Here is a 19125-nt window from a genome sequence, read left to right as displayed (position 1 = left end):
ATTCCTTGATGAACTCAGCAGAAACAAATTTTTTAAAGTTTAGATTTCAGCAGTTAGGACAAAACAAATGATGATAGGATACAGGGCAAACTGAGCATTTTTGGAATTCCAACTCAAATACACCAGTGATCAATGGGCAATGACACAAGGTACACTACACACAAGTGGGTCATTTACTTCGTTATCAAGAGAAGGCATTTTCAAAAGTGTGGCCTGGCCTGTTCAAAGTAACAAAGCATTCCACAGGTGTGAGAACAGATTATCAGGATCTGGAATAAGGCTCCACCCACTCCCATGCCTCCTCCCCTTGCATTTTATCTGTATCCAAACCTTCTCAATAGGAAGACTCAGGACACACCCTGTTTACCTCTAAATAAAACCCAGACTCCAGAGTGATTAGAAAATACCTCTGACTGTGCCACAGGGCATGTTACAACATCAAGTACCTTTAAAATTCTTTGTAATTAGCTTTAAAGTTCTTACATTATCACATATGAAAGAGACCTGAAGAAGAGCTGTGTGCAACTCAAATGCATGTCTCCTTCACCAATAGAAGCTGGTCCCATAAAAGAGATTATCTCACCCACCCTGTATCTCACATATGAAAGAGCCATGTTACTCCATTACAATATATCAAAGGTTAATGTCTGGTAAATAGTTTTTATACGTGTTGATTGAAAAATATGAGAAAAAATAAAAGTTATCAGTTTGTTTTTATAAAGAATGTCTCAGTGAATCCAGGTTACAGGTTTCGTAAGTGTTATTGATTTGATTCTTAACAGTTCACTTGAGTCACCAAAACTCAGTTATTCATTAAGGACTTTTGCCATAAATATAAGTATTAATAATACTTTGCACATCTCAAAGCACTTTACAAACATTTATTAATTACATTTAACAATACCCATGTGAGTTAAATAAATATTGTGACAATCATTTTGCAAACAGGGAAGCTGAGGCATGGAGAGATTAAATGACTTGCACAACATTATTATTTACTATTTCTGTTACCATAGGTCTATAAGCCCCAGTTGTGAACCAGGACACCACCACGTGCAAGGTGCTGTACAAACAAAACAAAAGGATGGTCCCTGCACCAAACAGCTTACAGTTTAAGTACAGTATGAGAAACAATAGATGGATAGATAAACAGACTAGTACAAGGAAACAATGAGATAAAACTGGTCCGCAAGATAAGCTGTGGTCTTAACAAACCAGCAGTCTAACTTCTGTCAATTTTTTTGTAGACATCACTGCAAAGGAGTTTAAAGGAGGGATCTGAAGGAGACCAATGAACTGGCTTTGCAGATGTTTACAGGGAGTACCCTCCCAAGCCTAAGGGATAGCATTGTAGAGAGCACAAAGATGCTTGTTTGAAAATTTAACAAAAGGGTGATAGAGACTGGCATCACAGGCCAACTGACCAACTGGAGGCAGATCTCAACTTTTCACTATTAAATGAGAGATGATAGTCAGAGTGGGGACAGGCTATGAAGGGCCTTGAAAGTGAAGACAAGCCATGGTTGATACGACACAGAAATGGCACAAGTAATCAGTGGCACAGCTGAGAAATGAACCTGAAAACCCATACGTTTACCATCCAGTTCCTTGTAATATATACTGTATATAACTGACTGTTTTTCCTATGTGATCACCCTCCCACAGGATATCAAACCAATATTTCAACACAAAATCCTAGACTATAATCTATACTTCATATGTTTGTAGTGCTTAGCATAACAGGGCTCTGATCCTGATGGTCACCTCTATAAATATTAGGAAATCTTAACTATAGGAACTGCTATTGCTCTGCTAATAATAGACCATTTGACCCCAGTACTTCATCTACCATTGGTTAATTGTTCCATACAGACACATTCCACATCTCAGGCTGATTTGAATAAAAAAATCAATCATTGCAGGACATATTTTCAGTGTTATTTAGTTTATACTTTCATTCTCTCTTCCAGATTTTAACTAATAAAGTCAAACAAGTACCGTAAACCACTTCTGTGGATCTTTCTGATTTCAGTAAAGACCTTGCCCACAAATCATAAAAACAGAACTTGTGTCTAAAGGATTCCACAACACCTCAAACACTGTCCTGTCTCCCTAGATACTGCACTACTGGATCCTAAATGAAGGTCTTCACAACACTGGAAAACGTAAAACAACATGTGATTCTTTACAAGTAGGTTAACACTTTAGTTCAAATGGGGTAACAATGTATTATTTTGTACCGCGTCTTTCATACAATTTGTATTCACAAACGTGTTATAGTTCTCAGAAAAGTAGACTCTCGTTAGACAGGAATGTGCATTCTAACATTTCCGTTAGAGATTAAGAAAATAAATTTTTAACATGGCATGTGGAATGGAACAATTTTCTGTCTAAGATGATCTGAAATAGACTAGACGCTACCATCCCCAATTCAAAATATAGAAAGAGAACGTAGCTATTTCTGACTGGAACTTATGGGAATAGTGATTTTATTTTTCACCTCGGGTATCTCATGAAAGCTCAGCTGATTTTTTTCAAAATTCCATACAAAGGCCCCCAATCCTGCAACTGACTGCACATGTTCACCCCTTCTCCTGCACTAGTCAACCAAATTCATCTTTATATTTAGACCCAGCATGGAAAATTTCAACCTGAAAGGAATTTTTTTGAGAAAGCTATGAGCAACTGTGGGACTATTACGGAAACAATTCAATCTTAATTGCAGCACTGGCTATGATGGTACTTGCACTTATCTAATACCTTTCATCCAATAATCTCCAACTACTTTACCATTGTTATTTAATTACAGTACCCTTGCAACATACATGTGAAACAGATATGTATTAGCACTATCTTTTAGGCCTTGTCTACACTATAAAGTTTTTTGTTGTCAAAACAGTGGATGCGTACACAGGTGGAATTAAATGATGATGTGGATCTCCCAGCGGGGTCATCCAGTGGCGCAGGCAGCCAGGAACTGTTCACCACTTCAGAGGTGTCTAGCCAGTCTCAGCAGTTGCTCTCCAGTGAGCAAGAAGCAGGAGAGGAGATGCCTGGCTGCGGTTTGTGTAGTGAGGAGGTGGGTTAAGGGTATAGGAAGGTACAAGGCTGTCTGTGTTTCTGTGTGCTGGAAGTTTCCCTGTGTCGCTAATCAGTACAGGAGAACAAGGCGTTGATGCACACAGAGATCTCATGGGAATCCTCCAGAGATATAGGTAATAAGGTAATAATTGGAGATATACCAATCTCCTAGAACTGGAAGGAACTTTTCAGGTCATCGAGTCCAGCCCCCTGCTTCATTAGCAGGATCAATATTTGCCCCAGATCCCTAAGCAGCCCCCTCAAGGATTGAACTCACAACCCTGGGTTTAGCAGGCCAATGCTCAAGCCACTGAGCTATCCCTCCCCCTGTTTTCTGGAAGTACTTGGTAATCCTCTGCTAAAGGTGCATTGGCAGAGCTGCCGTGTTTCTCCCCCCATTGTAAGAAACTTTCCTGCACCATTCAGCAATCACCTGTGCAGGTACCAAAGTGGCACAGAGGTGAGTAGCCTAGGGAGCAGAGCAGAAACAATAAGCATGTCATAGATGTAACCTCGCTTCCCTGCTTACCTCAGAAGTGAGATATCTGCTACAATGACCCTTGCCTGTGGAAAAGTGTGGGAGAATTTTAGAATTTTTTTCCCTAGTTGGTTGCACTGCAACCTTTGCAGAGTGCTCTTTTCCCCATGTAGAGCACCCCTCACCCCCCACCCCAGCCAACACTCACCGTGCTTTGGGTGTTTGCAGAGATGTGTGCTTGCCAAGGCTCAGTGAGAAAGTGGTTGTTGTGTTACCAGAGGTGTATTTTACTGAAATGTTTCAATGTTGTGCATTAATTTAATAATCATGCTTTTGTGAATTGTTTCTTCTGCTTTGGCAGATGTGGCCTTCAGGAACACCTCACACACACCAGACAAGAGTTTCCATAAGATAAAAAAAGCACCCAAGATGGAGAAAAGAAGACATGTTCGGGGAGGTACTGCATTTCTTCAATGCAGAGAAAAGGGAATGCAAGGAGTGGAGGGAAGTTGAAAGGCAGGACAGAGCAGAATATCAGGAGTTTGTTAAAGATGCTACCGAATGGATGATTTAAAGTCATGGAGGAACAAACGTAGATACCAAAGTCCTTAATAACACTGCAGACTGAGCAAATGTGTGCCCGCCCTCTCCTGCAGCACATTCAGAACTCTTTTCCATTCCCCGCACCAAACTCTGCCCACACACAGTCTGTTCCAGGACTTCTCAGTTTCCCCTTCACTCCATTCCCTCGGACAATTTTCAAAATGACAGCTGGACCTACACAGATCTCTGAAAATCTGCCCTTCCCTGGTATCTCCTTTCCCACTGTCTGTATGTGCCACTGTGTGTGTGTGTGTGTGCGCGCACGCAATAAAAGCAAAGTTTTTGACTAGTAACTCATATTTATTTATTTCCTACAAACTGAGATAGCAGGCATTACCAATATATACACAGGCAGTTTAATCATTTCTTTACTGGAATATAAGGCCCCAAATGTTACCATTGCTTCCTAGGAAAACTACATGTAATATAACATTGCAGGACCAATCATAATGATATACATTACTGGTTCTCAATTTCAAAGCGTTGCCTTACAGCCTCCTGATTCAAATTACCCCCCTCTGGGTGCCCCTCTTTTAGCCCTGGTATCTGGCTGCTCAAAATCAGCAGCCAAGTGGTCTGCCTCAACACTCCATCCTGAGCAAACCTTTCACCCTTAGCTTCACAAAGATTACACAATGTAGAACACTGTGCCTATGACCATAGGAATATTATCCTCACAGAGGTCTAACCTGCCATAAAGGCATCGCCAGTACACCTTTAATCTGCCAAAGGCATTTTCCACTGTCACCCAGCAACTACTCAGCCTGTTGTTGAACAGCTCCTTAGTGCTGTTCAGGTTTCCCATATAAGGTTTCATGAGCCACAACTATAACGGGTATGCCGGGTCTCCCAGAATCACTATGTGCATTTCAACATCCTCCACTGTAATCTTCTGGTCCGGAAAGAAAGTCCACACTTGCAGCTTTCTGTATAGGCCAGTGTTCCTGAAGATACGTGCATCATGCACCTTCCTGGACCATCCTGCATTGATGTCAGTGAAATGCCTACGGTGATCCATAAGTGCCTGCAACACCATGGAAACGTACACCTTCCTATTGATGTATTCCTGTAACCTGCATGACGATATGATCCCACCATTCAGTGCTTGTTTCCCAAGCTCAAAAGCGACAGTCCACTCTCTGCAGCTGTTCTGTGAATGCCAAAAGCAATTTAAGTTGTTCCTATCCATATCACACAGCCTATCAGGCAACTGGGAGTCTTCTTCAGTTAGGGACTTCGTGATTAATTGTGCTGTCATCCACAATGTCTTCATGACAGTTATCAGAGCACAGGAGAGCAGTGCAGGATCCATCCCTTCTTACAAAGATGCCGGCATGCACAGCAAAGAAGGAATGTTGAAAAACACCATGAAAGAAAGCCAGAAGCCCATGGAATGCTGAGACAGAAAGCAATGCATCATGGGACATTGAGCACTGTCCAAAGATGCACCATGATCTGTTTCACCTTCCCACAACACCTAGTGACAGAAAGTGTCGAGCAGGACTGTGGGATAGGTACCCACAGTGAACTGCTCACACTGGGATGCTAGTGCCCTAAGTGTGGACATGCTCTGCTGACAGAGGGAGTGAGTGTGAACATGCATTACAGATTTTTATTGCAGCACTTTTGGAGTGTTGATACAATTTTTGTTGACAAAACTCTGCAGTGCAGACAAGGGCTAAGATGGGTAAACTAAAAGAGGTTAAGTCATTTGCCTAAGATCACATGGCAAATCAGTGGCAGAGCTAGGAACAAAATCTAGATCTTCATATGCCCAGTCCTGGTTTCAAATCTCTAGAAAATGCCCCCTTTTACATTTAACACTGTATGTCATTAATGAACACAAATGAACCAAATTACAGAAAATGAAATGCCTGTAAATGTTACACTGACGCTCAATTCCCAACCTTTGAGTGAGTAACTGTAAGAGAAGAATGCTCAGACAGAAAACCATACTTTGTTTACCTTGATTATCAGCATTATGTTAGCAGATCAGTCATGTCTTTACCTGCAAACCTGCTAGCTGAGCAGCTGACTTCCCCTGAAGGCACAGAGTGTGAGCCACAAATGCATTCAAGTCCTCCAGAGAGAGACTGTCCACCTGAAACAGAGAGAAAAAAAAATCTGAGCTGTGAGCTATGGAAGAAAAAACATTCTGCAAATTGGTCTTTATCACTGTGTAAACACATACACACAAACTGAGTAGGGTAATGGTGAAGGAGTCACATTCCAACAACCAGAATTTAGATAAAGAAAAAGAACATGGTACTTAATTTCACAACCCCATTTGTGTAGCTTTGTATTATCTCCACTCTCGACAACTCTACCCAAAAGCTAACTTTCACATTCTCCCTCTTCTTTTTCTTTTAGGACTCTTATAAGTAGTACCAACAGGATATCTACCAGTAACCACAATACCAAGAGTGTTCCAATAATGATGCTACTTCAGAGGTATAAAATATCTTCACAGTACAAAATCACTACCACTAGGATCTCAAAATGAAGACTAATTGAATCAGCCATAGCTGATGGCTATGAAGATTCATCTTCAGTACAAATGCTCTATTGACTATCAGTAGAAAGATATAAAAAATTAGCTACATCATTTAAACATGGGTGTGTCAGTAAAAATGACAAGATAATTTAGAACAAAAATTTCTTACTTCAAAGTAAATTTCCAGATTAGAATAATCATTGGTTGGTTTTTTGGTGGGGAGGGAGGGGCAGGGTTGGATTTTTTTTTGTGGAAAGAATTTAAATTTTTGAAGAAAATTGGGGAAAATCACCCTCTTATGAAAAACAACCCAACCCAAACAATAGAGGAAAACTCTGAGTTTCATCTAGTTGTTTTCTTCAGATGTTTCTATAAGGGAAGGAGAGGTGGGGTCTTCCCCCTCTGGAAAAAAGCATATGGTCTGACTCCCTGAAATCCATGAGTCTCTGGGATCTGACAGAGGCAAAGGGCCATCTGTGTGGAAGCCCTATGCTTTTGCACCAGCAACTGCTCCCCCACACCCCCTGGGCTCTTTCTGCAGCATGGATCCAACTAAGTTATGATCTCCTACTTCTCCCCCCAAAAGAATGCAGACTTAACCTGTGTATATATGTCAATGCTGAATATTTGCTAATATTGTTGAGGTTATAATAAGGTTTTGATTATACTGTTAAGGAGATCCATGTGGTATGTACAATGTTTCTCCTTATCAGCTGGAAATGGAAGGAAGTTTTTTGTGAATATATGGAACCTGCATTGTCAGTGCAAACATGCTGATTAGAGGTTCAGGTAAAGTTAGGGACATCCAACTAGCCAGCTGCTAAAATCCCTCTTAGCAGCTGTTCTCTAATTGCTCTACCTGTAAAGGATTAAAAAGTCTCTCTGCTATGCATAGGTAAAAGAAAGTGAGTGAGCACATGGCCAAAAAAGTTAATGGGAATGCTAGAATTTTAAAAAATTGAAACAAGACTCCCCTTTTATATGTCTGTGGTGGTTCTCCTGGGGAGAGGTGAACAGGGCAACATCTATGTTGTAAGAAGCTTGGGGCCAGGTATGAAAAATCCTCGGTATCATACCTAGAAAATACTCATTTGAAACCTCTGATATGTAAGTAGACCAGGAAATGTCTAGGAAGACGCTATTAGGTTTCTCTCTCTATTTCTTTATGGCTTCTGGACTCTGTGCTAACCGCTGGGGCTTTTGTTTTGCTTGTAACCTTTAAGATGGACCTCAAGAAAGCTCTTCTTCATGCTTAATCCTTGTAGTTTTTTTTTTTAATCTAGCAAAAGCTTAAATTCCCAGGTGTATTTTCTTTCCTTTTTTTTCATTAATAAAATTTACCTTTTTTAAGGACAGAATTGGATTTTTGTCTCTTAAGAGGTTGGTGCACATGATGTTTAATTAGCTGGTGGCAACAGCTGATTTCCTTTTTCTTTCCCCCTTCCCCTTCTCAGCTCTTCCCTGGAGGAGGGGTGAAAGGGCTTGAGGGTACCCCACAGGAAGGAATTCCCACGTGTGCTTTCCTGGGCTCTCAAAGGGGTTCTGCACTTGGGTGGTGGCAGCATCTACCCATCCAAGGTCAGAGAAAAGCTGTAACCTTGGGAGTTTAATACAAGACTGGAGTGGCCAGTACTAATTTTCAGGATCCTTGTGGGCTCCCACCTTCTGCACTTGAAGCGGAGAACCAGCCTTGACAATCTGTTATCATTTTTGTGTGTGACTTCATTTGAGAGTGTAATCGTCATCTCATTTCACCCATACTGTTGTTATTGGGGCATTAAGTGCACTGGATGACATACGCCATACGTTATGATGGGTATGTGTAGGATCCATGGATCTTGAAAGGTATGTGGTGAGGGGTATAGATCACCACAGCAGCAGAGATAGATACAAAACCTACAGACAGTTGTTCTGGAAATGTCTGGGCCACTTTGAGTTGGTGTGGCCTAGTCTGGGCAAAGCTTGCTTCTGATGAACATGTCAACATGTTAGGGGATTGTTTGAAGGCCAGAAGAGGAGGTCTGAGAAAGATTTATTTCAGTATGTGGTGCCCATAGAGCACAGGTATTAATTGTTTAATGATACCCCATATGAGTTCCAAGATGGGGTGGTAGGTGAAAATGAGGAGCATGCAATCAGAGGATTCCCCCTCTCCCCAATATTGAAGAAAGTTGTCCTGGGGTATTTGAGTGGACTGTTACACTGTTGATTTACGCAGTGATGCTTCAATGATCAATGGTGAAACATTCAGTTGATGGAGATACTGGGACTGTGAAGACTATAGCTCAGGGGTGGGCAAACTATGGCCCACGGGCTGCATCTGGCCCATCACGGCTTTGGATCCAGCCTGCAGGATTGCCCCCCGTGGCACTGCAGGCCCCGCGCCACTCTCAGAAGTGGCCAGCTCCACATCCTTGTGTCCCCCAGGTGGATGGCAGAGGGCTTTGTGCTTTGCCCTTGCCTCCAGGCACTGCCCCCTGCAGCTCCCATTGGCTGTGAATGGGGAACCACGGTCAATGGGAGCTTCAGGGAAGTACCTGGAGGCACGCCAAGGGTAGCACATGAGGAGCCCTCCGCCCCCCACCCCCAGGGGCCACAGTGCTTCCTGTAGCGGCGCAGGGCTGGAGATAGGGAGCTGGCCCCAATGCGCACCGCTGCCACCCCAGAGCCGCTTTAGATAAGCGGCGCCGGGCCGGAGTCTGAACCCTGCCTGCACCCCACCCTCCAACTCCCTGCTCTAAGCCCCTTGCCTGCACCTTGCACCCCTCCTTCACCCCAACTCCCTGCCTTGAGCCCCCTCATATGCCCCGCATCCCTCCTGCACCCCAACCCCCTGCCCTGAGCTCCCTCATACACCTTGCACCCCTCCTCTGCCCTAATCCCTTGCCCTGAGCCCCTTCCTGCACACTGCACCTCCTCTCGCATCCCACATTCCCTCCCACATCCCAACCCCCTGCCTTGGCCCTGCATACAATTTCCCCACCCAGATGTGGCCCTCAGCTCAAAAGGTTTGTCCACCCCTGCTACAGATAAACCCCACATTGTGAAACTCAATCAAATGCTTGCAAGGTGCCAAATCTGGGTAAAAGTTGCCTTCCCAGTGTAAAAGCCCTTACTCTACCTACAGCACAGAGTTCTATACAGACCCGGAAGGGCCCAGGTGTTGGCTGTAGGTGTCTTAGCAGACAATCCATTTCTTTTTTTTTAGGGAATGATATTTTGGATTTAAAAGCAGAAAGGATGACTCAGACCCACTCAGTTAGCTCCAAACATCCCAGGGACTGTGTGAGCCAAAATGCAAATGGAGTAGCTGACAGGGAGAAGGGGTTTGTATCCCTCCTGCCAGTATCGGAGAGGAAACATTGTGAAGATCAAGATACCTCCCCAGCATATGCAACTCAAATACCTGGGGCTGAAAGAAGGGGGGGGAATTGAGACAACCTCTTGCTCCAGGGGAGCAAGGAGTCCTACTGACCTGAAGGAAAACTGAGTCCTGATGCCCAGAACAGGGAAATACACTCTCTGACCACCCTTATCAGTGAACCAGAGGCAGTACACAGCATGCGCAGGGTCTCCAGCCAAAAGTGAGACCGCTGAGCCAGCCACAATACACTGGCCAATCTATGACACCCATCCAGAGGTGGGAAATGCCCAAGTGAAGGGTATGTGGGGGATGATGGAAGTAACTGCAACCAGGAAAAGGGGGAAACTCTCCCCTCCCTCCCAATCTATGACTGCCTGATGGTTTGTGAAAATGTAAATGACACTGAGCCTGGTTGAGGGGTGCGGAAGTGGAGGGGAGAAGAAATGCTGTTCACCTTGACTCAGTGTGTAGGGATCAAAAGGCAAACGCAGCTGAGTGGGGCATCAATACTCTTTCCCCTCTCCTCATTGAAGCTGAAGTCAGGCCAAAGGGATCCCCAGGTCCTGACCTCCAAGGAGGTGGGGCAGGGAACAGGGGAGGTTTAAAAAGTCTCCCTTGCCTGACCTCTTAGCCATTAAAAACAATGCATAGTTGAGAGCTGCTTCACAGGGAGCCAGCCTTGCTTTATTTCTCCCTTCTGGCCAAAGAGTTGCTTCCTGGAATATTCCAAAGGGGGGTGGAGAAGGTCCACTCACCACCAGGTCACTCATCTTTGTCCCACCCTTGAGGGACAAAGGAACATGACATGCATTCCCTAGAAACCAGATAGGAAGCGGGAGTGGGAGGACCAGGTTTTGGGGTGACAGAGATAAAAAGGTGTGAGAGAGAGTTCCACCTATAGTACTGCCCCATAGGTTCCAAAGAAAGAAAATATATGGTATGGATTGAAATGACTGTACAAATTTATGAATGATGTATACTGGCTTGTTAGCAGAACGTTTACTATACGAACAGTTGAAAAATGAAATTAGGCAAGGTAATGGCAGAAATGCCATCCAAGGAATAAGTCCATGTGCTTCCCTAGGATGCTGGTCAAGCAGCCCTGTTACACAAACCTCTTTATAAGGGGTGACAGATATTGCAAACCCAGGGGGACACAATATTATATTAAGTTTACGTATCACTGTGAGTTAGGGATTGTATATGTAGGCAACTATGAGGAGAAGGTTACAACTTCTCCAGAAACCAAAAACACTGGGATGTGATTAAAACAAATCATTCAGGTTATAACACCTCCAGAGAGATACTACCACCTGGGGAGGTTCACATATACCGGTTCAAACTGAACTGCCTAGAGATCATCAGACAAAGAAAAGACTTTTGGATAAAAAGCTGGGTTAACACTGTGTCATAAACAGATAGTTAAGGGTTAAGCCTCTTTTACCTGTAAAGGGTTAAGAAGCTCAGTAAATCTGGCTGACACCTGACCAGAGGACCAATAAGGGGACAAGATACTTTCAAATCTTGGTGGAGGAAAGTCTTTGTTTGTGCTCTTTGTTTTGGGTGTTGTTCGCTCATTGGGACTAGAGGGACCAGACATCAATCCAGGCTCATCCAAATCTTTCCTGATCAGTATCTCATGTTCAAAATTGTGAGTAACAGCCAGGCAAGGCGGAATAGTTTATTTTGTTTTCCTCAACTTATAAAATAGTTCCGTTTTTTGCTGAGAGGATTTTACTCTGTTTGCTGTAACTTATGAAACCTAAGAAGCTAGAGGGGTTCCTCTGGACTATACAAATACTGATAACCTGCAAAGTAATTTTCCATTCCTGATTTAAACAGAATGATTTTATTTACTTTCTTTACTTTAGTTAAAAGCTTATCTTTTTAAGAAACCTGATTGATTTTTCCCTTTGTTTTAAAGATCCAAGGGATTGGATCTGGACTCACCAAGGGATTGGTGGGGGGAAAGGAGGAGGGATGGTTAATTTCTCCTTGTTTTAAGATCCAAGGGGTTTGGATCTGTGTTCACCAGGGAATTGGTGAAGCCTCTCAAGGCTGCCCAGGGAGGGGAAGGTTTTGGGGACGACAAGAAGTGATCCAGACATTGAAATTTCTCGATGGTGGCAGAGTTACCAGAGCTAAGCTAGTAATTAAGCTTAGAAGTGTCCATGCAGGTCCCCACATTTGTACCCTAAAGTTCAGAGTGGGGAAGGAACCTTGACACACTGACTCAGGGCTTCTTTCTGATCCAACAAACAGACAGGACCTCCTAACCAAGGGCCCCAACCCTTACAGAAGGGTTGGAAAGACTTGGGTCTAGTAGGGCCCCATAAATAACGGATGACCTCTGATAAGCTTCTAGCATGTGCATGGTAAAAAATTTTTATATGGTTTCTTTGTAATACTTTTATTTTAAGAATAAATGTGCTTGCTTCATTAAGGTTTTTTGATAAACTGTATATACTGTTATAGCCCCTAGAGAGAGGTTAACCAGAAGTGCCAGGCCTCAGTTAGATCTGGTGGGGAAACTACAGTGAGGTGCAGAGGGACTATAAGCCTAAACCTTCAGTTTGAGGGAAGGATACACAGGTCTCTGCCCAAAAAAGGGGAACAGCTGGAACCTGGAAACCTAAAGAGGCTGCCCTCAAAGAAGACCCGGAGGTGGCCGGTCAAAGATGCAGTTAACACTAAAACTGTGACACTGGATTTTTTTTTTTTAATTGTGTTTCCTGACCAAGAGGAAGGGGAGCCCAAGTTTCTTCAGAGATTATTTTGCTATCCCATCCCTTAGTCCTACCCAAAAAAATACAGATATTAGTAAGCAATGTATGAAGGGTATCCAGGATAGAGTGATACATAGTTAACACAGTCAAAATCATGTCAGCCCCAATTCAGCAAAGCACTTAAGCACGTGCCTTTGTACTTTCTCATTAAGAATCTGTGCTGTAAATGCAACTAGTTAAAGGGAGGGGAAAAGTGGTTATGGCACACAACTGTACAATTCCCACATGTTCTTTCCAAATGAAGAAATTTTAGTTTGGGTTAATTCATGTGGCTGAGGAGAGTACGAGAAAATTAGGAAGATCCCATTTTCACATACAAATAAAAGCCCACTGCCGAGAAAACGGAAGTCAGAGAAAACAAATTATATTTTAATCAAAAGATAACAGGAACAGGAAATAACAGAAAATCTAATCAAATTAGATGAAGCCAATATTTTCTTGTTGCACTAATAAAACAAGATATATTTGTGAATTCACTATTTTAAAAGGTGACTACAATTGTGAAGAATGTGTTAAAAATGTCTTAGAAATGGAAACAATGAATTAATATATTCAGTTCTATATTTCTTTTGGTTTTCATTGTTTTAGGTACAGAAGCAGCGGATATTTTAGAGTAAGAGCAGAAATACGTACCTGACTTCTTATTACAGTCAGATAAGAATTTGTATTTGCATGTGAGAATTGCTATAGCCACTCATCCTGGCTTTCAACTGGGGGAGCTGACAAAGGGTGGTGTGAAGAAGTCATGGGAGCTGATGAGAAGGCCTAGAGTAGCCATAGGAACAGACAGTCGCTGTTAAAGTTTTTTTTTTCTCTTCCTTTTTAAAAATATCATGACATGAAAGAAACACAAAAAGAACAGCCAAAATTTACAAAAAGAACAGCCTAAGATTACATTTTTAGTTAGTTATCTTTCGTGAGGGTGCACAAAGGTCTTTTGCCAGAGGCATTCAAAAATTAAGATGTATACTTTAGGAAACACAGTATTTTCTCAGACAGGATGATACGAGTTAATTGAAGTAATAAAAACTACTGTAATTTAGTATTATTAATGTAATCAATGACGCCTGAGCTAAAGATGGAGAGAGAAATTGACACAAGTGTGAACAGCAAGTGCTGGTTACACAGTAACCATTCATTTTACCTGCAGAGTAAGGTAAATCAGCAGACAGCAGACAGCCGCAATAGGTGCGTCCAGCAACTGGAACTCCTCCACCATGTCCTGAAGGTCAAAGCATGCCAGAAACACGCTATACCGTAGTGTTTGCACCTCTAGTCCTTTAGTGAGCCACAATGTTCTCAAACTAGGTGTTCCACCTACAAAAGAAATCCATTATTTTATCTTTGCAATAGGAAGATAAGACAAGCTTTGCCTATTAAATTAAACCAATGGTTCTCAATTTATTTATCACTGTGGGACACACATGCAGCTCTCTGTGTCTTATGTGGGCCACATCCACACAATATAAATACGAACCGTATGAAACCTGACAATGTCATATGGGTCTCAGCTGTGTGCTGATTGTGCCACATGGGCTGAGAACCACTGAATTAAACATTAAGAGGAAACACTTGTTCTTCTCTTTAAGTTTGCAAGGAACAAAATGTGAAAATTAACTGAATTTATATTTGTAACAAAGTTTGGTTTTGGAAAAAAAAGGAGGGGGCTGCAATCTAAACAAGTTTCATCGAAGAGAGTTACACTTTTATACCCGGGTAGTGTAGGCAACTCTGAGCCAAAGGGGATTTATCCCTTGGGACAGCAGGCTTTGTCTGCACTACTACTCTTCCCTTAAGAGCTCCAGTGTGCAAGGAGAGATCAGTATTAACCTGAAACAGGGGTATGATAGAAATCAGCATGTCCCTCAGGTGGTAAATCAGTGCGTCCTTAGGAACCGTGGTCATGCCCCTCTCTGGGCCAGCACCTACTTTTAGGAATGACACTGGTATTCCTCTGGCAGAGTAGTGGTCGTAGGTAACTTCTGCCACAGTAACTCCTCTTGAGCACTCTATTACTGTCAGCCCCCTGCATTAGGTCCAGTGGCATAGTCTAGAGCTAAATCAAACCCACCAGGGCTTATTTCTTCCCCCAGAGTACCATATGACAATATCATTACTAATAAACACACATGCGTTATGAGACTAATTATGTATCATGTTATATTGATCTAGGCATTTTTAGCGGACTCTTCAGTATGGTAACTAGGGAGATCCACAAAGGCTCCTAACTCCAATTATTTTCAACGGAACTTTGGAGCTCTCCACTTACACACTGTCAAAATAAATAATATTGTGGGTGAAATGCCAAGTGGATATCTAGACAGCTGCACCGAAAAATCCCAATTAATGATACACACCTACTGTAAAGCAACGTTGCTTTTGTTGTTGAATAAACAGAGAGGCGCTAGTTTTAAGACTGGACAGACAAAGCTACATTTGGTAACACATCTTCCTTTACGATGAGCAGCAGCTGCATTCTGCAATTAGGGCCACTTGGCAACAAGTGATTAAAGTGTCAAGGTGCTGAGATCTAGATGGCTGACGTGTTTATTTAGCAAAGAAAGCCATTAACCAAATGGTACTGTGCCTAGAGAAATAGAAGTTAAAAAGCAAATCCTTATATATTTTCCTCCCTCAACTTCCAGAATGTTTACTTTAATATTCTCAAGACCATGGTTCCCATCAACAGATGTCAATCACAGGAAAAAGAACTGTTCATGCAACCTTGACAAAGTTCTTTGCTTTTACCGTACCAAATAAATGATGATTTTTCAGTCTTCAATCACTTTGTAGGAAAAATATGTATACTCTTCAGGAAAACATTAATAGTTTGACATTAATTAGCAAAAAGAATAATAATTTGTGCTAAAAATACAGACTAATGCCACCACAGACAACAGAAGTGATAATATCACTTTATACAGTATTGATGAGACCTAGAATATTGAGTCCAATTCTGGGAATCGCTGCATTAGAAAAAAAGTTGACAAACCAGAGAGAGTTCAGAAGAGCAACCAGAGAGAGTAACTTGGCGGGGGAGGGAGAAATAAAGATGAAATAGTTATGCAACTGCCCTCTGGACAGGCAGACATACTCCAAGAGTCAGTTAATAGCAAGTCATCTCTTTCATCTCCAATTTCTAAGATTTTATAAGTGAATTTTATTTCAAGAGCATAGATAATAATTTTACTATTTTCAAAACAACACCGCTTAACAACTGCAGTGATAATGGAAATAATGTTATGTGAGACAGAAATGAAGATCCAAGGACTGGCTCCTCCACAATACACCCCTTGAACAAGTACAATGTACATGCATGCAGGTATGCTGAAAAAATCTCAACAGAAAAATCAATATATCTCCTCTATAAAAGATTGCTGATTCCATCATTAATTTAAAATCCACATGTGCAGTGGGAAGAAGAGGGACTTGTGAATAATAAGTTATTTGTACTTGTAAAAGAAACATAATTCTATCTTCTAATTGAACCTACCACCCTATAATAATACTTCCATCCAAGGATCTCCAAGCATTTTACACGTAATTAAACTCACGATGCTTTTAGGAGTTAACTATTATATAACCCTCATTTGACAGACAAGTAAATTGAAATGCAGCAAAGTTTAATGACTTGCCTAAGATCTCACCAACAGTTTATGGCAAAGCCAAGATTAGTACATCGAAATCCTGATGTCCAGTTCTTTGTTCTAACCACCAGACTATGCTGCCTCTCTGCTAGATTTAACAATAACTGTAATACATTCCTAAGAAAAGAGAGAGGTTACTTGAATATGGAAGAAAAATGTATTTTTCTTCTAATACTTCTGGATATTCTTATTAAGGGCTGATCTACAGAGCACCACAATCTGAATTACAAGAGTGTGAATTGTAGTGCACTTGAACGTACCACACTCTAACTGCCCCATGTATACTCTGTTAGTGTGAACTAAAAGATACCTAGTTTGTGTTGACATAGTCCCATTTGAAAAAGGATGATATTAATATGCACGAGGTACCTTTTAGTCTGTCCCAGCAGGATCTACATGGGGCACTTAGAGCACATGTTAGAAATGGGACTACAGCAACACAAACTAGGTACCTTTTAGTTTGTGCCAGCAAAATCCAGATTGGACAGTTAGAATTCAACATATTAGAGAGTTCTACAATTCACACTCCTGTAATTCGGACTGCGGTGCCATGTAGACAAATCCTTTGATTCACTTTTGGAAAAATTATTTAAGAAACAAAATGGAAAAAAAAAAATCAGAATTGCTGCTTGAGCAGTTGCTACTAGCTGGATTCTTCAGGGGAAAATTAACTGTCTTATCTGAGATTTAACAATTACAAGTTTATGTACCTCAAAAGAAAAATGTCCTATAAGTCTACAAAATTTTTGTCATTTTCAGTCTTCCTTTATTATCCAATAAAATTGTGTGAAGAACTAAATTTAGGAGTACTCATGCTTATACTCCTTGCGCATTCCTAGAGTGAGAATATCACCAAGATGAGTGGCCTGGTCACCACAGAATTATGAATTGATACTTTTCTAACAAGAAAGATACTTTTTAGTCAGCATGTGAAAAGATCGTTGATCAAATTAATTTTCCCTTTTAATTCATGTGCTAGAATAAATGTTGTATTTAAATATGATCATGTGTGAATAAAAAACAAGAAAACCTCACATGCGTAGTATGTCTTTATTTTGGTTGGCTGAGCTTCAATAATTGATTTATAATAAGCAAGTAATGCATTCAGACACAAACTGGTGGAATGCATTAACACCTCAGTGTCATTAAACTCTAGGTTTACATGAAACTGCTGTATAAATTTACACCAACCTAAGTCACGTCACCACATGGTACAAGCACTGTATGTGTAATATACGAGCTGCACAGTTTAAAATAAAAAAATGCAGCTTCTCAATCTGAAGAAATAAATAATGTGAGTTGAGACGTGGCTTTATAGTAAAGAATGATATAAATATAATTATAAAAATATAATAAAACAAACACTTTAGCTATTTTACATGTATATGAAGAAACAACTATAAGAAGGGATTTAGAAGACTGCTTATCAGGAATGCTTAACATTAACCTGTCAATCATCTTTGCCACTTTTAAAAGTTTACTACTGCAAGCCAGAATACTTGTTAAATCTGACTCTTTAAAATAAATCTTTGAATTACCCTCTTCTGAAACCAAGTATATCCATCACATATTCCTGTAGTAACCAATGATTGGAACAATGAAAGTACATCCAGGCTCCTCCAATATGAAGTGACTTATATTTAAATTCACCTGCAGTATTTGAGATATTTTTGGCAACAAAATGAAAAGCAGCATCAGAATATGTTTGTGACAGTAAACTACAGACCCTGAATACATCAAATGGATCACCCATCTTCAGGAGATGAGGATATTTTCAAACTCATTAAATGGTACATTCCTAATACACTTCACTTCTGTGTTATCAAATCTAATCTCCATTAGAAATGTTTTATCAGCATCTTGTTTGTTAGATTACTTCTGGAAGCCAGAACATATACATTAAATATACCTGCATTTTCCTTAAACGGATTTGTATATCCTAGGGTTGCCAACCTTCTAGTCATACAAAACCGAACACCCTTGCCCCACCCCTGATCTGGGGCCCCATCCCCCGCTCATCGCATCCCCCCACCCCCGTCACTCACTCTCCCCACCCTCACTCACTCATTTTCAGCAGGCTGGCTTAGGGGGCTGAGGTGCAGGAGGGGGTGATGGCTCCAGCTGAGGGTGTGGGCTCCGGGGTGGGTGGGGGAAGCGGGCAGAAATGAGGAGTTCAGAGTATGGGAATGGGCTCCAGGTTGAAGCAGTGGGTTGGGAGGTGAGAGGGGTGAGGGCTCCAGATGAGGGTGCGGGCTCTGGGTTGGGGCCAGGGATGAGGGGTTTGGGCTGCAGGAGGAGTCTCCAGGCTCGGGCTGAGGAATTCGGAGTGCAAAAGAGGGCTCTGGGCTGGGGCAGGGGTATGGGGGGGGGGGACAGCTCTGTCTGGGGGTGCAGACTCTGGGGTGGGGCAGGGAATGAGGGGTTTGGGGTGTAGGAGGGTGCTTTGGGTTAGCAGCAAGGGATTTGGTGCCCCTAAACCCCTAATCATTTTAGTTGCCCTTCTCTGAATCTTTTCTAGTGCCAGTATAGCACTTCTCTTCTTTTAGAGAAAGTGATGAAATGTTTACATAATATAAAATTTTCCAGAAAGATACATATTTTTATCAGAATCTGCAGCAGAAAACCAAAACCAAATAAACAAAAAACCAAAACCCATTACACATATTACAAAT

At 41.7% G+C, this 19125-nt stretch overlaps 1 protein-coding gene across 7 annotated transcripts in view; it reads right to left on the bottom strand.

Annotated features, from left to right (window-relative positions):
- Window positions 1-19125, bottom strand: part of FAM120B (family with sequence similarity 120 member B) — a 95627-nt gene that overhangs the window by 52549 nt on the left and 23953 nt on the right. For all 7 annotated transcript variants that reach the window (XM_075064131.1, XM_075064132.1, XM_075064134.1 and 4 more), the window contains exons 5-6: window positions 13951-14123; window positions 6171-6263 (exon numbers count right to left, since the gene is read on the bottom strand). In XM_075064131.1, the coding sequence (XP_074920232.1) occupies window positions 6171-6263; window positions 13951-14123 (266 nt within the window). The remainder of the gene's footprint in view (window positions 1-6170; window positions 6264-13950; window positions 14124-19125) is intronic.

Source organism: Chelonoidis abingdonii, chromosome 3, assembly GCF_003597395.2.
Source record: "Chelonoidis abingdonii isolate Lonesome George chromosome 3, CheloAbing_2.0, whole genome shotgun sequence".
NCBI classification, from domain to species: Eukaryota; Metazoa; Chordata; order Testudines; family Testudinidae; genus Chelonoidis; species Chelonoidis abingdonii.
This window is presented reverse-complemented; position numbering and strand designations above follow the sequence as displayed.